Source organism: Harpia harpyja, chromosome 21, assembly GCF_026419915.1.
Source record: "Harpia harpyja isolate bHarHar1 chromosome 21, bHarHar1 primary haplotype, whole genome shotgun sequence".
NCBI lineage: Eukaryota > Metazoa > Chordata > Aves > Accipitriformes > Accipitridae > Harpia > Harpia harpyja.
In genome coordinates this window covers 4,427,988-4,448,874 of record NC_068960.1, presented here as the reverse complement: position 1 = coordinate 4,448,874, position 20,887 = coordinate 4,427,988, and the positions used below count along the sequence as shown (strand labels likewise).

The 20,887-nt window shown below is 44.0% G+C and overlaps 1 protein-coding gene across 4 annotated transcripts in view; it reads right to left on the bottom strand.

Moving 5' to 3' along the window:
- Positions 1-20,887, bottom strand: part of RNF216 (ring finger protein 216) — an 82,738-nt gene that overhangs the window by 52,898 nt on the left and 8,953 nt on the right. For 3 of the 4 annotated variants that reach the window (XM_052772631.1, XM_052772632.1, XM_052772634.1), the window contains exons 2-10: positions 13,412-13,540; positions 12,106-12,239; positions 10,155-11,012; positions 8,244-8,320; positions 4,407-4,509; positions 3,331-3,495; positions 2,160-2,274; positions 1,734-1,873; positions 742-792 (exon numbers count right to left, since the gene is read on the bottom strand). In XM_052772631.1, the coding sequence (XP_052628591.1) occupies positions 742-792; positions 1,734-1,873; positions 2,160-2,274; positions 3,331-3,495; positions 4,407-4,509; positions 8,244-8,320; positions 10,155-11,012; positions 12,106-12,239; positions 13,412-13,478 (1,710 nt within the window). In that variant the 5' untranslated portion in view covers positions 13,479-13,540. Of the gene's footprint in view, positions 1-741; positions 793-1,733; positions 1,874-2,159; positions 2,275-3,330; positions 3,496-4,406; positions 4,510-8,243; positions 8,321-10,154; positions 11,013-12,105; positions 12,240-13,411; positions 13,541-18,312; positions 18,411-20,887 lie in introns of those variants that run through there. The other variant, XM_052772635.1, reaches the window with a different exon arrangement.

Genomic DNA, 20,887 nt, shown 5'->3' with positions numbered 1-20,887 from the left:
ACAAGCAGAAAAGCATCTTGGGTTTGGGAAGCTGCAACCGCAGGGAAGCAGCAGAGAGTACACACCATTCATATGGGGAAAACCAAGCTCCAGATCTGTTGCCTTCTAAAGGAACATTTACCCATCTGCCTGGAGAGACCTTGTCTTGGCCTCTTCACTGCAGGGGTGAAGAAGCTTGCCACTGTTAAAAAGTATGTATGACCACTTCTTCAAAGGTCCAACATCTTCTCCAAAGTTTGAAGAGAAATGGGCATTGACAACAAAGGTAATCCACAGCTGCTGAACCGATCTCTAACTTTTCTCTCTTTGTTTAAAGGGAAAGACCTGATTTTCAGGTTTTTAGAGTCCTTTCTGCAAATTACGAAGGCCTTTCCACTGGCAGAGCTCCAACAACAGCAAATCTGTTTTAAACAGCCATAATGGTGGTAGCAAGAGCAAACCTGGTACTATTCTATTGCAATGTTTGTTCTGGCCAGTAAAGATACAAGCAGCAGCTGACTGAATTACTACAAATCATTACATGCATCAATACTGTCTTGCTGGACTGAGCTCTCGTCTACCTTTTCTAAAAGCCAGCCAACACACACTGTGCAGGTTTTGCCAGCTCAGCAAAAGCAGAGCAGGGCAAATGCAGCTTCAGAGAAGCTCCATTCCAGAAGCCAAAAGAGTCTGTGAAGTAGTAAGTGCAAAACAGTGTCTATGCATAAGCAGAACTCAACGGACCACATTATAGATACTGACCTTCTGATACTGCTCCTCATTCATCTGCAGAGCAAGGAGAAAGTCTGCATGCTGTAAGAGAGACATGTGCATCTGTGTTTACAGAATAGATAAAGCAATTTTCCAGCCTCTACACTCTTTTACATTATCTCAGGACTTACAAACCACCATAAAAGGCTCACTGTCTGCTTACAACATCACTCAGCCCATCCTTCCAAACCATTAAGCTATTTATGATTCAGCTAAAACAGATGGGAGAAGCAAAGGCAGCAAGAACAAAGAACCGAATTCTGTATTATGGAGGGCTGCTGGTTCAGGTTTCCATGGGCAGAGATGATCTCACCCAATGCACCCCTCCAGAGAAAGCCCCAAGAACATTAGCTTTGTGTTTAAAAGGAGACACTATCCATCTGCCTCAGAGACAAGGATCATTAAGAAGCTACTTTAGAAAGGACCGTAGGTGCAGAGCTGTGAATTCAGTCTTTCCTCAGACTACAAGGGGAAGACAACACACCAGCGGGTGTTGCAGGGTTCTGCTTCGAAACACATGGTCCTCAGCACAGGACAAGACGTTCCGGAGACTGCCAACTTGCGGAAGGCAGAGTGAGTGGACAGACTGCCTTGGGCCTGGTCATTATTCACCACCAACAGTGAGCTGCAATTACAAGCCCTAAAGCAGCAGAGAAGCCTGCTAACAATTAGAGGAACAATTAATTAGTAGAGATTTTACTATTTTGTAGCAAAAAAGGTCTAGAACAGTGTTTGCAAAAGTAGCAGCTATATATTTAAGTAAATATGAAACTCCGTGCTTGGCTTATTTCCTTCAAAAATGAGTTACTTGGGAAGAGTCATACAAGTTAACAGGTAGTAAAGGGGCAAAGGTAGTCAGTTATTCAACATTTTGTTCAGCGTTTGAATTTCTTTAAGAGGCAGATTTCCATGTTTAGGGCCAAGACCTCTACAGTAGTTGAAGTCGTTTGCACCACAAGATCAAAACAGCTCCTACCACTCACCTCTGCCATCTCTTTAACTTTCTGCTCATAGAATTCCTGCTCCAGTAGCACTGGTGGGAGAAGAGAGAGCTTGTCATAGGACCTCCAGTGCCGTCTCTTATTCTCCAGGAAGAACATGCGCTTCTCAATTTTCACATCCCCTAAAGCAGAGTTAAAGGCACAATGAAATGGGATGGGGCAGCCAGAACAAAGCTTAAATCCTTCTTCCTCCACACACCACCAGCTGCATAACTTCAGCATCTCAAACAGCACTGTACCAAGCAGAGGTACTAATGAAGAATATCTCCAAAATAGATACCAGACAGTGACAGAAACATAGCTGTTCTGGGACCACATCCCTTTTCAAGAACAGTACCCTTCTGCTGCAAGCCAGTTCTGCTTACAATAACGATGCAGAGACCACAATACATACAGCTTGGTATTTACCTTGCTCAAATTTGAAGTCTATATATGAATACTGATTCATTTCTTTCCTCCTTTTTCGTTTCCCGCTGGTTTCGGGAGACAGCTCCTGCCATTTTTTGATAGCATCTGAAAAGGCCTAGAAAACAACATACAGACTTAAATCCTGTCTGTTCCTGGAAGAAAGCAGAAGCACGTACTTCAAATTGAAGCACAGTACAAACATGCGCATAAGACTGATCCAAAACCGGAAAGCCAAACACCCCATATAGAGGCAAGTATACCTCTTTCCTTTACTCACCTTGTTGCTTTATCTACTCATAAAGCAATCATTCCATAAAAAAAAAAAAAAATAAAAATAGTTGAATGATACTTCAACAGCACCTCAGCTATTAATTCTAATACAGCTGGTGTCCACTCTGATGCAACAGAGCTGGTTTGGCTTTTTTTTTTGGTTGGGTTTGGTTTTTTAATTTAAAAAAAAAAAACAAACCAAAAAAACCCAACAAAACAACAAAACAAACCAAAGCTGAAATACTCAGTGCTCAATCAAGCAAATGAAGAGAGAAGGAGGTTTGGCTTTAGTTAAGTCCTGGAATAATGGAGAAAGAAGCTCATGCAAGAGGAGCATATCAGAGGAGTAAATCCAAGTCAAAAGCTTGAAACCACATTTACATCCAGTTTCTTGATACTTAAAACAAGTGTCTTTGCAGCTCCATTACAGTGAAACTCTTTTACAAGGAATATAGGACTCATTCCACAAGTCATAATAAGAAGAGACAGGACAGTGAGAGCTGGGCTTCTTCTCAATTACATGCAGTCAGTTAACTAATAGCAGCAGTTAAATGTTTTAAGATTTAGCTAAATGTCTAGGCTTTATTGGCAATTATACCGCACTTCAGCGGTGATGTACAGGAACACTTCTCAGTTTAATCCATAGCCTACCATCAACTAGCTAGTGTTTCCCCAGTTCTCCTATTAGAGAAAAGTAAAAACTTCCTGCAGCATGCTGTCTGGCCAATAAATTTTGCAAGTCTACTAAATGGATTAATACTTCTTAAAAGGAAAGGAAGATTATTAAAAAAGCCCATAACCACACACTAGCAGATGGCATAGTAAAGCAAAAGACATTGCGCTGCTCTCCGCAGACACAGGAGATAACCCTAGGAAAGAAAACAGACTTGAACTGGAGAACCTTTCGCGTGATTGCATAGTGTCCCTTGAGTTCATGTAGTGCCCACTTAATGTCTTGGCTGCTCAGCATTTTGAAGTCTGCCATAAGGAGGTCAGCTGCCTGAATAAAGCACCGCTGATCAAGTGGGGCAAGTTTGGAAAAGTCGAAGTAGTCCACTTTAGGCACCTAAGGAGAAAATGCAAAAGATATAAAAAGGCTGCTATAAATACACACAAGAACACCCCAAACCACTCTTTCAGTGATCAGGACCTTCTGCAAGACCACCCAAAATTCAGGTTACATGGCACCCAGTTCTGAGCACCTATCTAACCATCAGCTTAGAGCACAGCAGGGGTGTGAAGCCTACTGGTCTATGCACTTGTGCGGGTAACCTGCCCTGAGCTGCACCACGCTGCAGCTCTGCTCCTAGCCACATAGTTTAAAGCCACTGTGTGTGGCTGCACGAGACAGCAAGGAGAGGATACATTTAGGTTACTATAAAGGGTGAACAACTTTATGGGTTCGAGGTTGAGAGATGCTTCCAAGAGTAGAAAGAGGTATTCAACATTTCTCTCTCTCAGGCCACACACAGCTATTTCAATATACTCAAAGCAGCTCAGAGAGAATTTTTTGTCAACTGGTCTTTAAAAAAAAAAAAAAAAAATTCAAGAAGCTGCAGGGAGATTTCCAGTTCGGAGGCTGAAAGGCAATATCTAAAGGCCACACAAGAGAGACCTGAGGGCCAAGTCTACTTCATGTGACAGAACGACTATGGAATTCTCATATCAGTTACCAAAATGAACACTTCAGACAGGATAGCTGACAGGCAGGTAGGGCAGAGGGTCTCGCTGAATGCAAAAGAGCAGACACTGTTCAGCTATGCAACAGCAAAACAGGAAAGTCTTGGAAATCATCTTGCAAGCAACTAACTATTGCTATTTAACAGTCTCTGAAATGCACCCAGAGGCCTCCTATGAAAGTATGGCTCAACCAAGCACTCTACAAATGCGCACTAACAGAACCAGACATCCCAAGGTCCGCTCAGGTTGAACCGACTGGATGAAAGGCATGCTGTAGGTGAGGATACTCTCACTTGCCTTTGTCTCATCTTGGCTGGCGAGCAGGCTGCTGCTGGGATTTAAAACCACTCTGCCTTCCTTCTTTGGGTAATCTGGATTTTCCAGAAGAAAGTTACAAAGTCTGAAAAGATAAATATAGTTACTTCAGAGTTTGGGAGCTCAGGTTCATTCCTCGCTTGTCCAATTGTTAGTATCCTATAATTATGAGGCTAGGCAGGCAAGTCACAGACTGCCCTGTAAGAAGCAAGGGAAGTCCTAGACTAGAGCAAACTGCAAGTAAATGAGAATTAAGTAAATAATGATCAGCTGCATGACTGCAGAAGGAAAAGCAAATAGATTTGCCTTTCCAACAATTACACTTACATACATGAAGCTTGTATGGGTGAGCTACTAATCAACCTACATCTCTCCATGCCAGAGGTGAACAATCAGGCTTACCTCCCCACTCACATCCATGGGTAAAACCATGTGAAGTGGTACTTCCTTCGAGCACATGTCAAATGCTACACGACTAAGAGTTAAGGTGTACTAACTTTCTGCTACTCTGGAATTAACATTATGAAGACCATACAAGAAAGAACAGTCACAGCATTAGCAGCAGTAATTGAAATCTAGCTGTCATCTACTGTGGCTAACACAAATGCGTCTACAGAAAAAGAAGCATACCAACCCCTACAAAACCCGTGAAAGGTTGATGTATTCCTCAACAAAAGATTACAGATTCAAATTTGAATTAAAGCCTCCAGTCTCGATCTACTTTCACATTAGAGCAGACACAGCAACTTGTTTAAACTGTGTTTACATACAATATGTACTCTGAATAGAGGTTTCATTGTAATAAAGCTTGAAATCACACCAGCATTGTCCAGCTTCCACTAGAAACTGGTCTAGTGAGAACCGCATTTAGAAAATAATCACTAAAAATTGCTGAAAAAATTGCTGAAAAAATTGCATACTAGCCTGTAAATGCAGCATACCTGAGGTCCTATCACAAACAACCATAACTATCAGGTAGACTTAGTTTAACTGAGTGTTTCAGCTTAGAAAAGAGTCTAGCAAGTAGTTTCAGAATACCCAGTTGCCGGAGATCCACAAGTACTTCAGAAGCCCTTTTGAAAGGGAAGCTTGTTGTAGGCTATCTGTCTGAATCAGACTTTCACAGCTTATTCTCAACCACTACTAACCAGCTGTGCTAGCTGGGGGTCAAGTAATATAAGCTGTTCCTCAGTTTCCCCAGCTGTAGAGTAAAATCCTTCTGAAAGGAGCTAGGACAAGCAATTAACATTTGTAAAACTTTTTGAACAAGAAGGTGCTAGGTTGCAGCAAAGACGTAATTGCAGCTAATTTACATTCCTGATGTCAGAAATCAGTCCCTAATTAAGAAATCTGAACTGGCTTGAAGCATTAACCCACTATCAAGGCATGATTACTTTAGCCCTGCTTTCACATTCAAAGCAGAGGCATTTCTTTTTGTTTAATCAGGTATTGACATATTGAGCCAGAAGCTTTTGACTGAGTGTGAATGCTTCTGCACACAAAAGCTGAATAGATGATACCCTGCTAAGAGGAGCTCCCACATCTTATCTTTCACGACAGTTGAAAGTTTTAAGACGATCATTTCAGAAAACAACAAAATATCTCGGCACTGAGCATTTAATAGCTTCCAGCCCTACCCCCATCCCTTTGTAAAAGATAACTGTTTTAATCCAACAAAACAGAAACTTCAAGGAGCTCAAATCACTGCAGCTCAAACGCAAGGGTTTCAGCTGGGGCACAGTCAGAATACATTTGAACTTTTCTGCATGTTGCCATTTCAATGCTCAGGATTTTCAGAGATGTTAACCTTCAATGTCTGACAATTAGTTAAGTGGGTCCCAGCGCGCAATGCACGCACACTTGCAGCACTGTTCATTAATATCTGCACCACAGGACACAGAGCCGGTTAAAAGCCTCATCCCTGCCCAAACCCAGCCACCCTTATTTATTATATTTCAAGCCTGATTCAGCTTGACATACCATGGAGATCAAAGAGACCCTGCCAGTGAGGCTGACCAGTGCTTTGACCCGTTTGTTCTCATACAAAAGATGCAGTGACAACTCAAAAGATAGTTTGGTTAAAGGAATAAAAATATGGAGAAGAAATCTTTATCATCCAGTAAGTGGGTAACGCACCGCTGAGCAGACACTGTAGATGGCCTACAGGGAAGCCTGTAAGCACCTTTTCATCTCACTGGGTCTGTGGCACACAATAGGAGAGAAGAGATTTCGGGAGCAAAAAGGGAAGGAACACATTAAGACAGATAGAAGCCGATAGTGGGATTTAATTCTATCAGGCTTCGCTAAATCCCCGCAGGACACAATGACGAGTTTTTTCACACAATCTGTGAGAGGGTCCTGCAGTCAGATGCCCAACTTCAACAGCCCAGTTGCCCCAAGGAATGGCCCTACTGGTCTTCTACACTCCCAACACAACCATCCACGCTGAGGTGCACAAAGTATGCAGTGCGGGCACCTGAAAGCTTCTCTCATGCTGACCACGTCACTGCTGCAGGGACAGCACTTTCAAAAGACAAGAAAGAAGTTACAGCCTGATGACTTTCTAACCAAGAAGCCCTACTTTGGAGACATGACTTCATAACACAGGCAAAGGCAGCAGAATAGGAAATCTATGCCCAACGGATGGGATCATCCTTAGTTCCTTGCCAGTTAACTTATTTATGGTCCAATAACTAATTCTAAGCCTCACACATTTGAATGCTGCTTAATTAGTGCCCTAGTTAACTGGAAAGGGCATTGGATTCATACAAGATAGAGCGAATACTCTGGCAACCAACACCTATTCTTCATTCTTGTATCACATAATAACTAGTTTCAACATGTTTGAGATAGCAGTGACAGCTGCAGAGAGGGAGAAAGAGAGAGGGGCCACCTAGCATCAGACAAGTCACAAGTGATTTACTTCAAACCACTTTCCCCTCTGTGTTGCTGGTGCCAACACACGCAATCCTTCACTCTTCAGCTGTGCAAGCTTCACCCACAAGGGCAGGGACATGATGCAACTTATTGATAAGGTTAATGACTTTTTTTAAACTTTTGATTCTAACATGACTCCCAGAGATATCAAGCACGATGAACACTAAGGTATTCTTGAGCTGCTAACACAATTGGGAAATCAACAGTCCTCATGCTGATTTTCCACTCCTTTTACTTCCCTTCTTGGCTCATGTTTCTGCTCAGTTTGACCAAAATCAGTCCCTTGACAGATATCTAGAAACAATCCTACCAGCCCTTAAATGTGTTTGCTCTATTCTCTCTGCAACAAGCGATGTGAGAGAACTCAAACAGCACCACTACTACTTGATTAAGTAAAGGGGATAAAAGCCAACATCGTGACACTAAATAAGGGAGTCCAGATCAGGTCAGCTTTACCTGGAAAAAGCCAGAAGCCAGTGAAATGAAGAGGTAGGAAACTCTTTCCTCCAACTCAAAACTCACCAACCCACCTTCGTACTATATTTTATAGAAGTCATCTCAACACCTTAATCCTGACACTCACCCTTTTTAAGAACCCTAGTAACAGTTAAGAGGAAATGATATGTAATATCTTTAAATGAACAAATGATCTTAAAAGCAAAGAAGCTACAGCACAACATCAGAATTAGAGAGGATTTAAGAAAAGCTCTATTAGAAGAAAGAAAAAAAAAAAAAGTACTCTGCTCTTTGGCACTATCAACGCAGTGCTGACTCCCAGCCTGGATATGCTCTAGAACAGCATCATTAGCGGGTAGGGAAATGGAAATGTGACTACAGCCAGACTGTTGTATGATACACCCTAGCTCTTAGATCTATACTTACACATTTAAGTCATAGCAGTTCTTGATACTGATTAGCTCTTCAATATATTCCTTCTTCACATCTGGGAATCTTGCTTCCTATAGTAGGAAAGGCTAAAGGTTACATAGGTATTAGAGGAGCTGCGTAGCACAACCTAGCAACAGCACCAAAGACAGAGATTTATAGGTAATTATCTAGCACGCTCCTGAGACAAGGGCCAAAATGGATTTCAAGAGACCATTTACATCCATCCAGCCTGGATACCGCAAGCTGCTGGCTTTCTTTTGCTCCACAGGATGATCGCTAACAGCTCTTACTCACAAAAAGAGTATGGGTACTGATGTGAATGGCCATAAGCAGCTGGCCTAACGAGTGATTCAGGCTGGATGGAAAGAGGCAAGGCACATAGGTATGATCTACAACACAAGAAAAGCTAATATTTACCTTCAGACAGAAGACTAAGGAGTTCCAGATCATGTGCTGAAATACAATATTCCAAAGCAAAAGGAAAAAAAACAAACGATACACATACCCACCCAAAGCACCCAGACACACTAGCAACGAGATCAGAACAGACAACAAACCTTTACTGGCATTTCTGTGAAAGCTCTCCCAGCATTAGCCACATAGCAAAGAGCACCCCTTGCTGCTCTCTCTTGTTGGGTTGCTGTACAGGTACTGCAATCAATTCCACCAGATGATATTTTGCTTTGCAAGACTGGACTGGTCAGGGTTGTCAAGCAACCCTGAAAATGCAAGAGTTTCTACTTACCCATCTCAAAAGCAAGTCACTGATCAACAAGGTCTTACTTGGAAAGAACTGAATTTTGTCGGACTGCTACTTAAAGAATATTTTCCTCAATCCCAGTTTTCACAAATAGAATCAGATATGGGATGGGGAGGGAAGACTTGGAGAGGATGGGGGTGGTGGTGTAAGATACAGATACAGTAAAATACGCTTGTTTGGAAAAAAGTATTCCATAAGGCATCAACAGAGACCCTTCCTCCTAGCAATCAAGGGGAGGAGTGTGCATTGGAATGGAAAACATTAGACATTAGAAAAATTGGACCACTACATAAAAACATTAGACCACTTTTTTTAATATTTTTAAATATACACCATGTTACCGAAGCTGCTGAACATACCAAAGGTTAAGGAGTACCATCCTTGGCGGTTTGGTTCTTGTAGCTAGTGCCCCTCATGCTAAGCTTCACACACAGAGTCAGAAAGGAGCGCATGGAGTTAACATACACAAGTCTTCATGCTGCTTATCCAGTAAACCCTCAGTGCTACTGCTTGGAAATCCACACTGCAAGGGCAACCATTACCCCCGACCACCATGGTGGCTTTAACATGGCCATAGACCAAACTACTTTAGAAGAGCCAGCTGAAAGCAGCCATGGCTAGCAGCCATGTCTCTAAGGCTTCTCTACCCCACCCTCTATCCCTCTGCCAGTGTTTAGTGTCTCAGTTTTGCTCATTTAGCTCTACATCCATTCCTAAACCAGCTCTACAGAGTTGGGTTAGGAACCAGCCAGACAAAAACAAACTAGCAGAACTGAGAGGGCAGTAGCCTTTAAGGGAACAGACCCATGTTATTTCACCTCACTGTGCCCCTGAGACCCTGCAATCAGTTCTGCTAAATCTCTCTGGCCGAGAGCCCATCCCAAGCCAAACGGTGCCCTCAAGATTTGCATCCTCTCACCACTTCTGCCATAGTGCTGGGGTTAGTCTTTCAAACCAAAGTTTCCCGAGACAGTTCATTGCATGCTCCTCACCTGGCGCATAGCTGAGTCTCAGCCAAAACAAGGAGGATTTGCAGCTGAAGTCAATAGGGCTGTGCTTTCAGCATGTGAAACACTACACACCTTGAAAAACCTGTCTGAAAATAACATGCACACAGAAGGCAAACAAGCCCTGGGAATACTTACTGTCTCTCTGATGAGCAGTGCAGTGGGGTCTTGGTCCTGCCCAGCAGCTCCTTGTTCTGGCACATTACTAGAGCCAACTTCGTGAGAGCCCTGTGCAGGGAATGCTGGACCTGGCTGTTCATTGTCTATAGCTGCCTGCTGACCCGTTTCTTCTGGTGGATGCGCTGGCTGGGGTGAAGCAGGACCTGGAATCCCATCCTGCTGTGGTTCAGGTCGGGGGAAGGCTGGCCCAGGAGCCTCCTCTCCATATGCCCTCAAAGATCCTGGGTCTGCTTCAGGCTGCCCTTGCTGAGGAGCACAACCGTTTACTACAGCACGTGGCTCGTCTTCCAACGTCTGGAAGTATGGGTGATCCAGCTGGCTGTTTTTGTGGATCTCCTGGTCTGCGGCAGGTGCAACAGCTGTTCCTCCGAGGTTTTGCTCTGGCTCCAAGTCCTGCCCTTGCCATCCCTGGGCTTCTACCTTTTCTTCCTGTTGTGGTGGAAGGTCTGCATTCTCCAGACTAATGATTTCTCTGTTAACAGCAGGCTGTGGACTCGTCTTTACTGCTGGAAGCAAACTTGGGCCAGGCTCCTCATTACTTGTAAGTTCAAACCTGGGGCCATTAAGCTCAGATGGTCCGGGCTGCTGCAAGGCAAAGTTCATATTCTCATCCCTGCTTGATCCAGCACTGCTTTCCACCATGTGATTATTCTGGTCTCCCTGGCACAGCGGAGTTGAGATCTCATCTTGCAGATATGTGCTCCTCAAGGGCTCGACAGCACTTTTAGATCCTCCTTCTCCCACAGTGTTTGCACCCTGCCATTGAGCAGCAGGTCTGATGACATTGGGACGCAGAAGCTGCTGATGCTTTGGGGTCTAAAAAGAAGACAGACAAGAGTAAGTAGGAGTTCTTGTCTGCATGTCAGAATCCTTGCTCCAGATGATCTTTTGCATCTAATCAAATTTCTGATGGGAAGCAGATGAAAGGTCTGTTTAGCAAGGTGCTTAATAAGGCATAAAACTGCAACCCACCTATCTTTGTTTCACCAAACTCCATCCTCAGTCTGTCCCCAGGTAGTAAGAGAACATTTGGCACAATTTGGGGATGCACAGGACTTTCAGATTGGAATAATTTCCTGAGCTCACCTCAGTCCCCACTTCCCTCCCAGTAAAACAGTCTGGGAAGGAGGAACTAACTGATCGCATATTTGCATTCTCACAATTTATTTAAACAGGCAGGAACCAAAGCTCAAAACATTAATCTCTGGCCTTGTCCTTGCCTCTGGCAGACAGACTGCTGTATGCCAACAGAGTCTGAATATTCTCTGCTACTGTTTTCAACTAAGAAACAGAAAGGTCAGCTTCACAACCCATTTTCTCAATGCCTCTGGTTACTTTAACAGAAAAGTGGAATATATTCTTAATATAGCTTAGATATGAAATAAGACATTTAAAATAATCAGGGCAGGCTAATGACTTTGGCCCTCCTCAGTGTGACTGCCTGTGCCAGTGGAAAGAGATTTATCAGGTGGGCTGGCTTTGTAAAACCGCAAAAATTCAAGTGCCTGCCACAGCCCAACAAGAATCCAAATAACATAGAGGAATATAAAGCATACAAGGTCAAACAACGCATGTTTTGAAAAACTGCCTTCTAAGGAATATCAAGTCCTCTTACAAAGCACTCCGCCGTTCTGGATTTGTATAGATAACTTTATGGAAGCTACAGCCTTTGTTAAGTAGAACTTCAACTACAATGCAGTTTAACAGCCTTGTTCTCCCCTCCTGTGCCCAAAATATGATTAAACACTTAAAGTCAGCAAAATGCCATCATTTCAACATGCATTTCAGACATCCTAAGTAAATTACTGTAACCAGACATGACTCTCAAAGGAATGCATCAGATATTTGCACAAGAGTTGGCTATAAAGGCCATGAATAAAGCAGGGCAAGTATAAGAATGAAAAATTACCTCTGCCAAGATGACTACATCATCGTCATCTTCCTCACGCTGCTGCTCTGCTGGCATTTCCAGCAACAAAGGTAATTCTTCGTCTGAGGAATCTGATATCATGATAAGACCTTCGTCCCTGCGGTTTATCCAGTCTGTAGTAAAGTAAGTAAAGTTAGCTATTTGCTGAAGGTAAATAACTGAAATTACAGGACACAAGCACCGAAACATCTGAAAAAGCAATCTTTGCATTTGCATTGCAGCAACAGGGAAGAAGCGCTCAAAGGTCACTGGTTCCTCTGCAAGTTACTGTTACAGCCACTCCTACCTCCCTTGGCCCTCTGAGCAAAACACCTGCACAAACTGTAGCTCACCACAACGGCACATGCATGAAACAGTCACTGACACTTATGCAGATAATCTTCTATCCTAAACTTCAGCACGAGTCAAGCGGCTGCAAAAATTATTCTGGAAAGGCCATGTACAGAGTACTTCCTAATTTTTGCAGGGAAGTCCAGAACTTTCACTATCTCAGGGACGACACATTTTCTTTTATTAATGGAGAGATAAGGTTCCCTGTGCAATTCGGCCTCTTCTGAAAAAGTGTGACTTTGCAGGAGTACCTTATGCGAGACTGAGATAGGACCCCTAGCTGTGGGTGCAGAAGATATCCTGCTATTAGATGACAACCGTGTCCCTCACGGCTTGTCAAGAGTGGAATATAGATGCTACTGAACACAGCTGCTGAACGCAGGAGAGACACTCAAGCCAGAAACAGAGGGTTTCTGCACTGCAGAGACAGCATACAACCATGCTTTCCCTACGATTTGACGCAACTTTTTTGCTCATGCTTTAGCATAAGTACTCATGAGTATTCATTTATCACTTTTCAGGCATACACAGAAAGCATCATTTTGAATTCCACTCTTGGAGGAACAGGTGCCATACATCCATACAGCCCTACGAGGATATAAACGCAGAGCCAGCCTCTTTCCTCTGAGGTCCTCAGAAGTGTGGAACACCATAAGCCCCTCAGATCTGCTGAAATACCTCTACATGGTGTTCTCAAGAAGTCAGCAATCTGCCTTAAGGCAGTACAACATGAGAAACACAAGAGCCAAATATTTTGCATGTCTGCATAAAATGAAAGAATTTTCTGTAGGTGGCTGTGAAGTAAGTGTAACAGAGCAGCATATGACATGCTAAACAGACCACTATCAGGTTCCCATTAACAGTGCTCTTCCAAGTTTAGTATCTATGAATCCTGCTGCTTGTAAGCCAAGTTCTACAAAGAGTGTTTTGGAAATATGCAGCAGTCAGTACTCACCTTTCCCTCTGTGACTACGGAAGCTGTTCAAGTTAATTACTTCTTCATTTCCACCTCTCTCTGCCATTTTAAACAGCTGTACTCAAAAGTATCAATGTCCACGCATGGCAGTCAGGCTCGCATGAGGAACTAGAAGACAAAATAAAACCAGGAGAGAGTTAGGCAAAGTCAGCAGCACCCTAATCAGGTTTTCCCAAGACTAAGCTGCTAGATCATTTTGGGGGTTCTCCTGGCTCTCCCAGCACAGTGTCTCCATGAGGATGTTTTTCTGTACCACCTCCTCAGTGCCTAAAAGCAGACATGTTTCTGTTATCTTCTGTTCCGACAGTTAAGACAGCTGACTGAGGAGTGCAAATCAGGCCCGAGAAGCCTCTCTGGAGAAGACACAAAGATGCTTATAGCTATGCAATCACAGAAAGAGGGTGGCAGGGGCAGGGGAGGAAAACACAACAAGATGCAATTTTGTCCAGCCAGGACTCAAACCTTCCACATATGTGGATCTTCTCCTGTTTCCAAGAAGTCAAAAACCTGATGCATCAACTCACATAGTGATGTTTCTGCCACCATCTACTGGTGAGAGGTGCAAAAGCCACTTGCCTGAGCTGCCACAGGGTAACACCACGTCAGCCTCCACCTCAAGCGTACCAGTCGATGTCATTACAACCATCCCCTATCGCACTTAATGTCACAAGCGAGCCACACTGCTGAAATGGAGACACCAGCATCACACCCTGAATTCCCTTGTGTGCCACCAAGCCGAGGCACAACTTCAGAGGGACCAGAGATGCTTTGAGCTCACTTCTACGACGTCCGTGTTGTTGGCATGTCAGAAGGAAGCTGCACCCCTGGCAGGGCAGTATATAAGTGCGCGTTTTGTGCCTGCACTGTGAACCGGCATGGGAACAAGTCACATTTAGAGCACACTTCCTTGCCACCATCTGCTATTTTAAAGAAGAGACTTTCCTGATTTACGACACGTTCCCTCCTCAATGAGGGTTTGGTACAAATTCCAGGATACGCCACCTGCTCTCAAACTAAAAAGAGACCACAACAGGGATCAGGTTCCTTCACAGGACTGAGCTTTTGGGACTAAAATTTGCTACCCCCACCTGTTGTCAGAGAGGCACAATGAGCCGGCTGGAGGCTCCCAAACAGGATTAGGAGGTCAGAGGAATCACTGCAACCTGAACAGTAGGTTTCCATTTTATGCTCTGTCAGCTTACAGCTCTCAATTCCTGCTATCACAGAGCAGCTGAATACATACGGGAATTCTGAGCACAATTTGATCACTGGAATGAGAAAGGAGGTCTTTTTATTGAGAAGTATTCGTCTCATTATTAGAGCACGGAGGAATCTGTATTATTAAATATTTACTGACGCATAAGTTGGAAGAAAATGGTGGGTCTGCTATAAAATCCTGTTTGCTAGTACACAAGAGCAGTATAAATTCCTCCTCAATAATTCTACTTAACCTCCTCCACAGGGAACAGAATTTGCAGCTAGGATAGGACAGCAAAACGAAGAAATCAGTTCAGATGCATACTATGTACTCATATCTATGCCCCCCCCATGCCCAAGGAACTAGTTATTACCATCTTAAAAATATTCTAATACAGGCTAAAATAATAAAAATTAAAAAGTATAATTTAGCTCTTAAAAAAAGCCAAAACCCAAGCCACATTTCACAGAAAGCACACGCTGCATGGCAGCACCGAGTCAGCCGGCTTTGGGCAGAAACGCACCCTCCTTCTGCGGAACAGCCTGCACAGAGTCCACAGCCTCGCACTGTAGGCAGTGGGATAAATAAGCAAGGCAGCAGCATTTTCCCATTTGCAGGGCAGGACGCTTGCTTAACACACACAAAGGATGCCAGCAGCATGGCTCAGCGCCTGAAGCAGCCTTATCCAGAGGGAACCTCCACCATAAAGGTTTTCAAGGCTGGGCTACAAACACCCACGCTCACCTGGTCCCAGCACTGGTGATGGTCCAAATTTGAGTGGGACATCAGGCTAGGGAACTGCAGAGGCCTCTTCTAGCCAGCATTACTACAAATATGCAACTACCCCTATATTTGTACCCTGAAACCTCAGTAGCACACCCTATTTCCAGTAAGCAGCGCCAAGAGCATCATGGGCCTACTGATGCTTTGAAAACACTTCAAAAGCAAGATTTTGGGGAGTATTTCCACTAGGTTCTTCAGCTTCTGCCTTATAAGCAAGGAGAAATAAATCTTCCTTTATTTGCCAGAATGGCATGAAAGCACTGCTCTCATCATTGCAGACAGGTGCTGGAGCAGCAGCTCAGCAGCTGGGTCACTCACTGTAAGCATACTTGGTGAAGACCCTGTCCTTTTAAAAAGGTCACACCCACATTATTACAGTTGTATTTTCCCTGGTACTCGTGAACAGCTACCACCTAGTCCCGCATAGCATTTTTCAATTCTTAGCCCTCTCAGTACTTTAGAAAACAAGATCAATACGCTTCCTGCCATTTAAAAGATGGAGAAATGGAAGCACGGAAAGGACCAGCGTGGCCAAGGCCACCAAGCAGGCTAGCAGCAGAGCCAGGATCGGCACCCAGGCTTCTACAGCTCACGTACCCATGCCAAGCGCTTCTGCTTCCCAGCAGGTTGGTCCTTCAAAGCACTCCTTGCAACAACCAACAGCCCCTGCATAGCTAACACCCCCCTTGTCTCAGCTGCCTTCACGCAGGGTCACACTCAACAAAGGAACCTCTTGGCAGGCAAAACCGGCAAAGGATCACTCCGAGATTGGCTGGGGAGGAACAAGGACATTCGTGAAAGCCACAAATCAGCCCTCGCAGCATCGAGCGGCGCGGACAGAGGCTAGACAGGTGTCTGCTTGGATTTGCTCTGAGCAAAGCTAAGCGGCTTGGATATTTCTCCCGTACAGGGGCATGCAATGCGTTAGCAGAGTTGGGCACACATGTATGCACGGGTGGGTCGATACCGCAAATGCTCAGCACAGTCACCAAAAAATCTTCTCCCAAACAGCTCAAATGGTGCTTTGTCCAATGCTTGCTAAACCACAGCTGTTCACATCCAAGAACAAGGGATAAACCACACGACTGACATTAAAACTGTATTCTCTGTAGGCAAGTCTGGTTCCCATAGAGAGGAATTTACACACTTCGACCTTGAGCATCAAGAAAGAGGAACAGGAAATAATGTGAAATGAAATTTGGGATAACAGACTGTCTACCCCCCGTACAGGAGAAACACGCACACACATCACCAAAAGACTCATGGTGGTTTAAAAGCAGGAAGATAATAAACAGCATTAACTGTAGTATGCAGTCAAGGGGGGGGGGGGGGGGGGGGGGAAGCCAAGCCTGGAAAGAACTGGCAGTGTACCACTTTTCTATTTCAAAACAGACTGCATAAAAACCCAAGCAGCTTAATAAAGCACTGCTTTGAGGGTAAAAGCCAAGCTCCCACCAAGAGCTAGCAATTCATTTTGTCAATACTCAATACAGAGCTCAAGTTTAAACAAATATCTATAAGCATGAGCCAGTTCCATCTAGTGGCATGAAAAAGAAGTTTATTAATGTTTATAGCGCTAGGCCGCCAAGAACGTGAAGTAACAAGATCAAAGCCACTCTAGGGTCTTGCCCTACATAAACAACATAATAAAAAAGCAAGCAAGACAGATGGAAGGAAGCTATCCCACACTACCTCAGTGATTTCAGTGCCTATTTATAGGTAAAGAATAAGGCTACCTATAACCAAGCTCTAACATTACCATCAGCTTTTTTGCAACACAGTCAAGGACAGGATACTAGAACCGTTTTAAAAGAAAAAGACCTGGCAGCAGGCTGAAAGACACTCAGCAAGCTCCCCCCCTCTTTTTCTTAAAAACTACCGCCTGCACTACAGCACAGAAAGTGGACTTGGGACTTGAATCCCTATACAGTATTAGGGTGACACAAAACTCTTGTCACGACCTTGAAGCCACCTGCTGACAGTGCAGTTAAGACTGCCATGCTGAAGACACGGTTCCACCAAATCTCCCCTCTGTTTTCCACATTACTCCATGTATTCATGACTCTGCACATCCAAGTTTCACTGCACAGGCAATAAAATCCGCCCTGTTAAGGTTTTTCCTACAGCAGCTCGAGAGAGGAAGAACCCATTAACAGAAGAGCTACTGGAAAAATCAGAGACTATCAGGAACTTACATGTAACTGTTCTCTGAACTGACTAGATCTCAGACTGACAGTTGAAGTCGCTGGTACTTTACAAACAAGCTTCTCATACACGCAAAAATATAATCTACAAAACCACTGGTCCCAACCACTACTATGAGTTGATGGAACAGCTGCTAAGAGGTGAAGCAGGTCTCAGGTGCACACAGAATGCTAACAGAAGGATTTCCAAAACCCATTCAAAATCCATGCAAACACCACGTCACATATTTTTAGCCCAACCTAAAAATAGCAAGCATCAGAACTGTACATATATTTAAACTCCCAGTATATGCAGGCGTTTCTGGACTGCAGTAATTGGAGCAGAACTCAAATCCGCTCCTTCCACCTCTCATTTGTGCTGCAAAGAGCATCTTCAGACAGTGCTGGAATTTAAAGCAACAGTCGAGGGGAGACCCCCTCCGAGACACAGTGTAACGTATTTTTCCCCCCCCACTTACAGCACTTGAAATCTTGAACTCCCACATACCCAAGACGGGACTAGATTCAAAGTGCTCTTCTCTGGCTCTAGCTCAAGGCAACAGGACTAGACAGAAAGCACTGCAGGGGAGGTAGGAATTGAAATCCCAACTGAACAGGGAGCAGGGGGGGAAGAGCAACTTGAAAGAGATGTCAGCAACATCAAATCATCGTGTGTTTTAGCCTTTCCCCCATCCAGCAACACCACCGTTGCTCACCTACATTGACAGAAGAGCATCAACTCCTACTTTCTGCCTGCAGGCAGCAAACGCATCTGCTGGTAGCCTGCGAGCAAGGTGAATTTCTGGCTCGTTTCAAGCAGCTAAAACAAAGAGAAGCTACTTAAATAATGCATGGCTTGTGACAACCAGCAAAATGAAAAGCTAAAAATTCAGCCCTTAAAAAAAAAACAAAAAAACCCCACACAACAGAAGGGAAATAAACCACCCCGACTTAACTGTCAAGCATTTCATTGAAACATTTCAAAGGGTTCACTATTTGCTGGGGGCTGCTCCTTGTAACAGTCACTTAGCAAAAGCAGGGAGAGTTTAACAGCGGTTGACCATGTTAAGCGGCATCATCCCAACCGAAAATTAGAAATCCCCTGATCATAAGCCCGACAAGAACCGCTGTACGCAAACAAGTCCTATTTGCTATGCACAAGGCAGCTACTGCCACTGCATCGCACCTAGCAAAGGAATAAAGCCAGAGGTTAAGATGCGGACCTGCAGCACGGCTTCTCCTGAGCAGGTTTGCACGGAGGCCTGCCTGTGGCTCAGGCAAAAAGTGGAAAACCACGCCAAAACAAAAGCATTGGCCCCAGCCCAAAAGCTTTACCCCTGGCCTCCTGAAGATAGGAATGTGTGGGCAGCGGCTCGCAGGCAAGACAACCTGGTTTCCAGCAGCGGCTCCGTCTGCTGCTAAGAAAACAGCACAACCGGCTACAGATAGCACACAAAAAGCTCCTCTTAGGAGCGCAGAACAGGGGTAGACTTATGGCAACTGCATCCATACAGGTCTGCCACCGATTTTTGGACCCCTAACATGTGCTGAAGAGGAACAACATACCAGAACATCATTTAAGAACAGAATTGCTTGTAAGTTTTAAAACTGTTTCACAAGACATTAGCAGCTGGCTTGGTTTACCAAATGATTTTAGACAGACACGTACACCCTGTAAGAAGACAACAGGATCCTCAGATCCAAGCAAAATCAAGGAACTTAAACTGATGAACATTTTTTTCTCCATTAAGAGCCAGGTAACACAGTTCTGCTGAAAGCCAGAGAATTGATTTTGTCACACCAAAACATAAGACCACTTAACACTAGAAGCATTTTGTGGCAAATAAAACTGAATGTTTACTGCCCCATATGTACAAGACAGCCAACACACACATTGTTCAGAAAATACCTCAGAAGAGCGGCCACTATTTCTGCAGCCACACCAGCATCATAACTGTCTTCAGAAGCAGTGCTCCAGGCTAGAACATTATTAAGATGGACAAGAGGGACAGGAGGTCTTCAAGTTCCTCTGGCAGCAATCACAACTTCTAGTTATCTCACAGAAGTTCCCAATTCCTCACCCTCTCTTACCCAAGAAGAAGAGCCGCCCTGTGAAGAAACATGCACCGAAGCAAGCGATGCCCATTCCACCAAGGCACAACACTGATGCGAGCTCTCTTGGTAACTGCAGAGTGCTTATGGATCACTGCATCGACAAAAAGCAAACTACGAGCTCACTAACACGGGGCTGTCCAGCTTTACTAAAATCCTGTACGGTGTGTTGTAGCCTTGTTCAGAGCTCTGCTGTGCATTTTTACAGTCAAGCCTCAGTCAACGGCATTACCAAGAACACATCAGAAGATATTTTGAAAAGAGAGGCTATGGATTAAAAGGGTACGAGCTACATCTATGTGCCACTGCTCCAGTCTAATGAAAATTGCTTAGTCAGGAGCAATTAAGAGAGCAGATTTTTAGGGATTACATGGATTCAAATCCCTATGCCCATTTTGCAAGTCAGCTTAGGACTTACAGGAAACATCTCGACTGTCTGTACATCACAGGACTTCTAATCAATGTCACTTGCAGTTCGTCATTCCATTAAGGTGACAGTATCACTTAATCATAATTTTTTTTAGATACCCAATCTCCATTTTTATTCCAGCTATTAACACAAAGTACAAGAGGAAAGAAATCTGCCCAGTTTTATCTTATTCATCTAACAGCTGGCCACCTACAACGATACCAGTTTTCCTAGCAAAACTGATCTCTGCTCTGTGAGCTCTTCTACAAAATGTAAGACTGTTTTGAAACAGACGTATGTGTTTTCCAAAAATGGGCAACTACTAATTCAACTCAGCTGAAAGTTTCTGATGCCTTCAAGCTATTCCCTGATGACTGGCATCAAGGTCAACCACTGGACATTTCAGTGCCTTCCCACAATGCCTGTTAGTCATTCTTCTAAATAACAGGGGTCCATATCATCACACCTCTCTGACCAGCATGAGACTGCTAATTTTGATGTATGCAAAAAACCACGCTCTGCACAAGAGGTGGGGAGCTTTGGATCCGTCATTTGCCTCCCCTATCGAATTGAGTCCTTAAAAAAAAAAAAAGTTAAATTTACAGAGTCTGGTTAGAGAGTTAATGCCACTGCCTTGAGCAGCTCATTTTAAGAGCAAAGTGAAAATTCAAGGCTTTGAGGGAGGAAGACACATCTCTGCAGTTAGGTCCTGTAAAGGGTGCTACTCTGCCTGCCTCAGATTTCTGGCACGTGCAAGATCATATGGTATA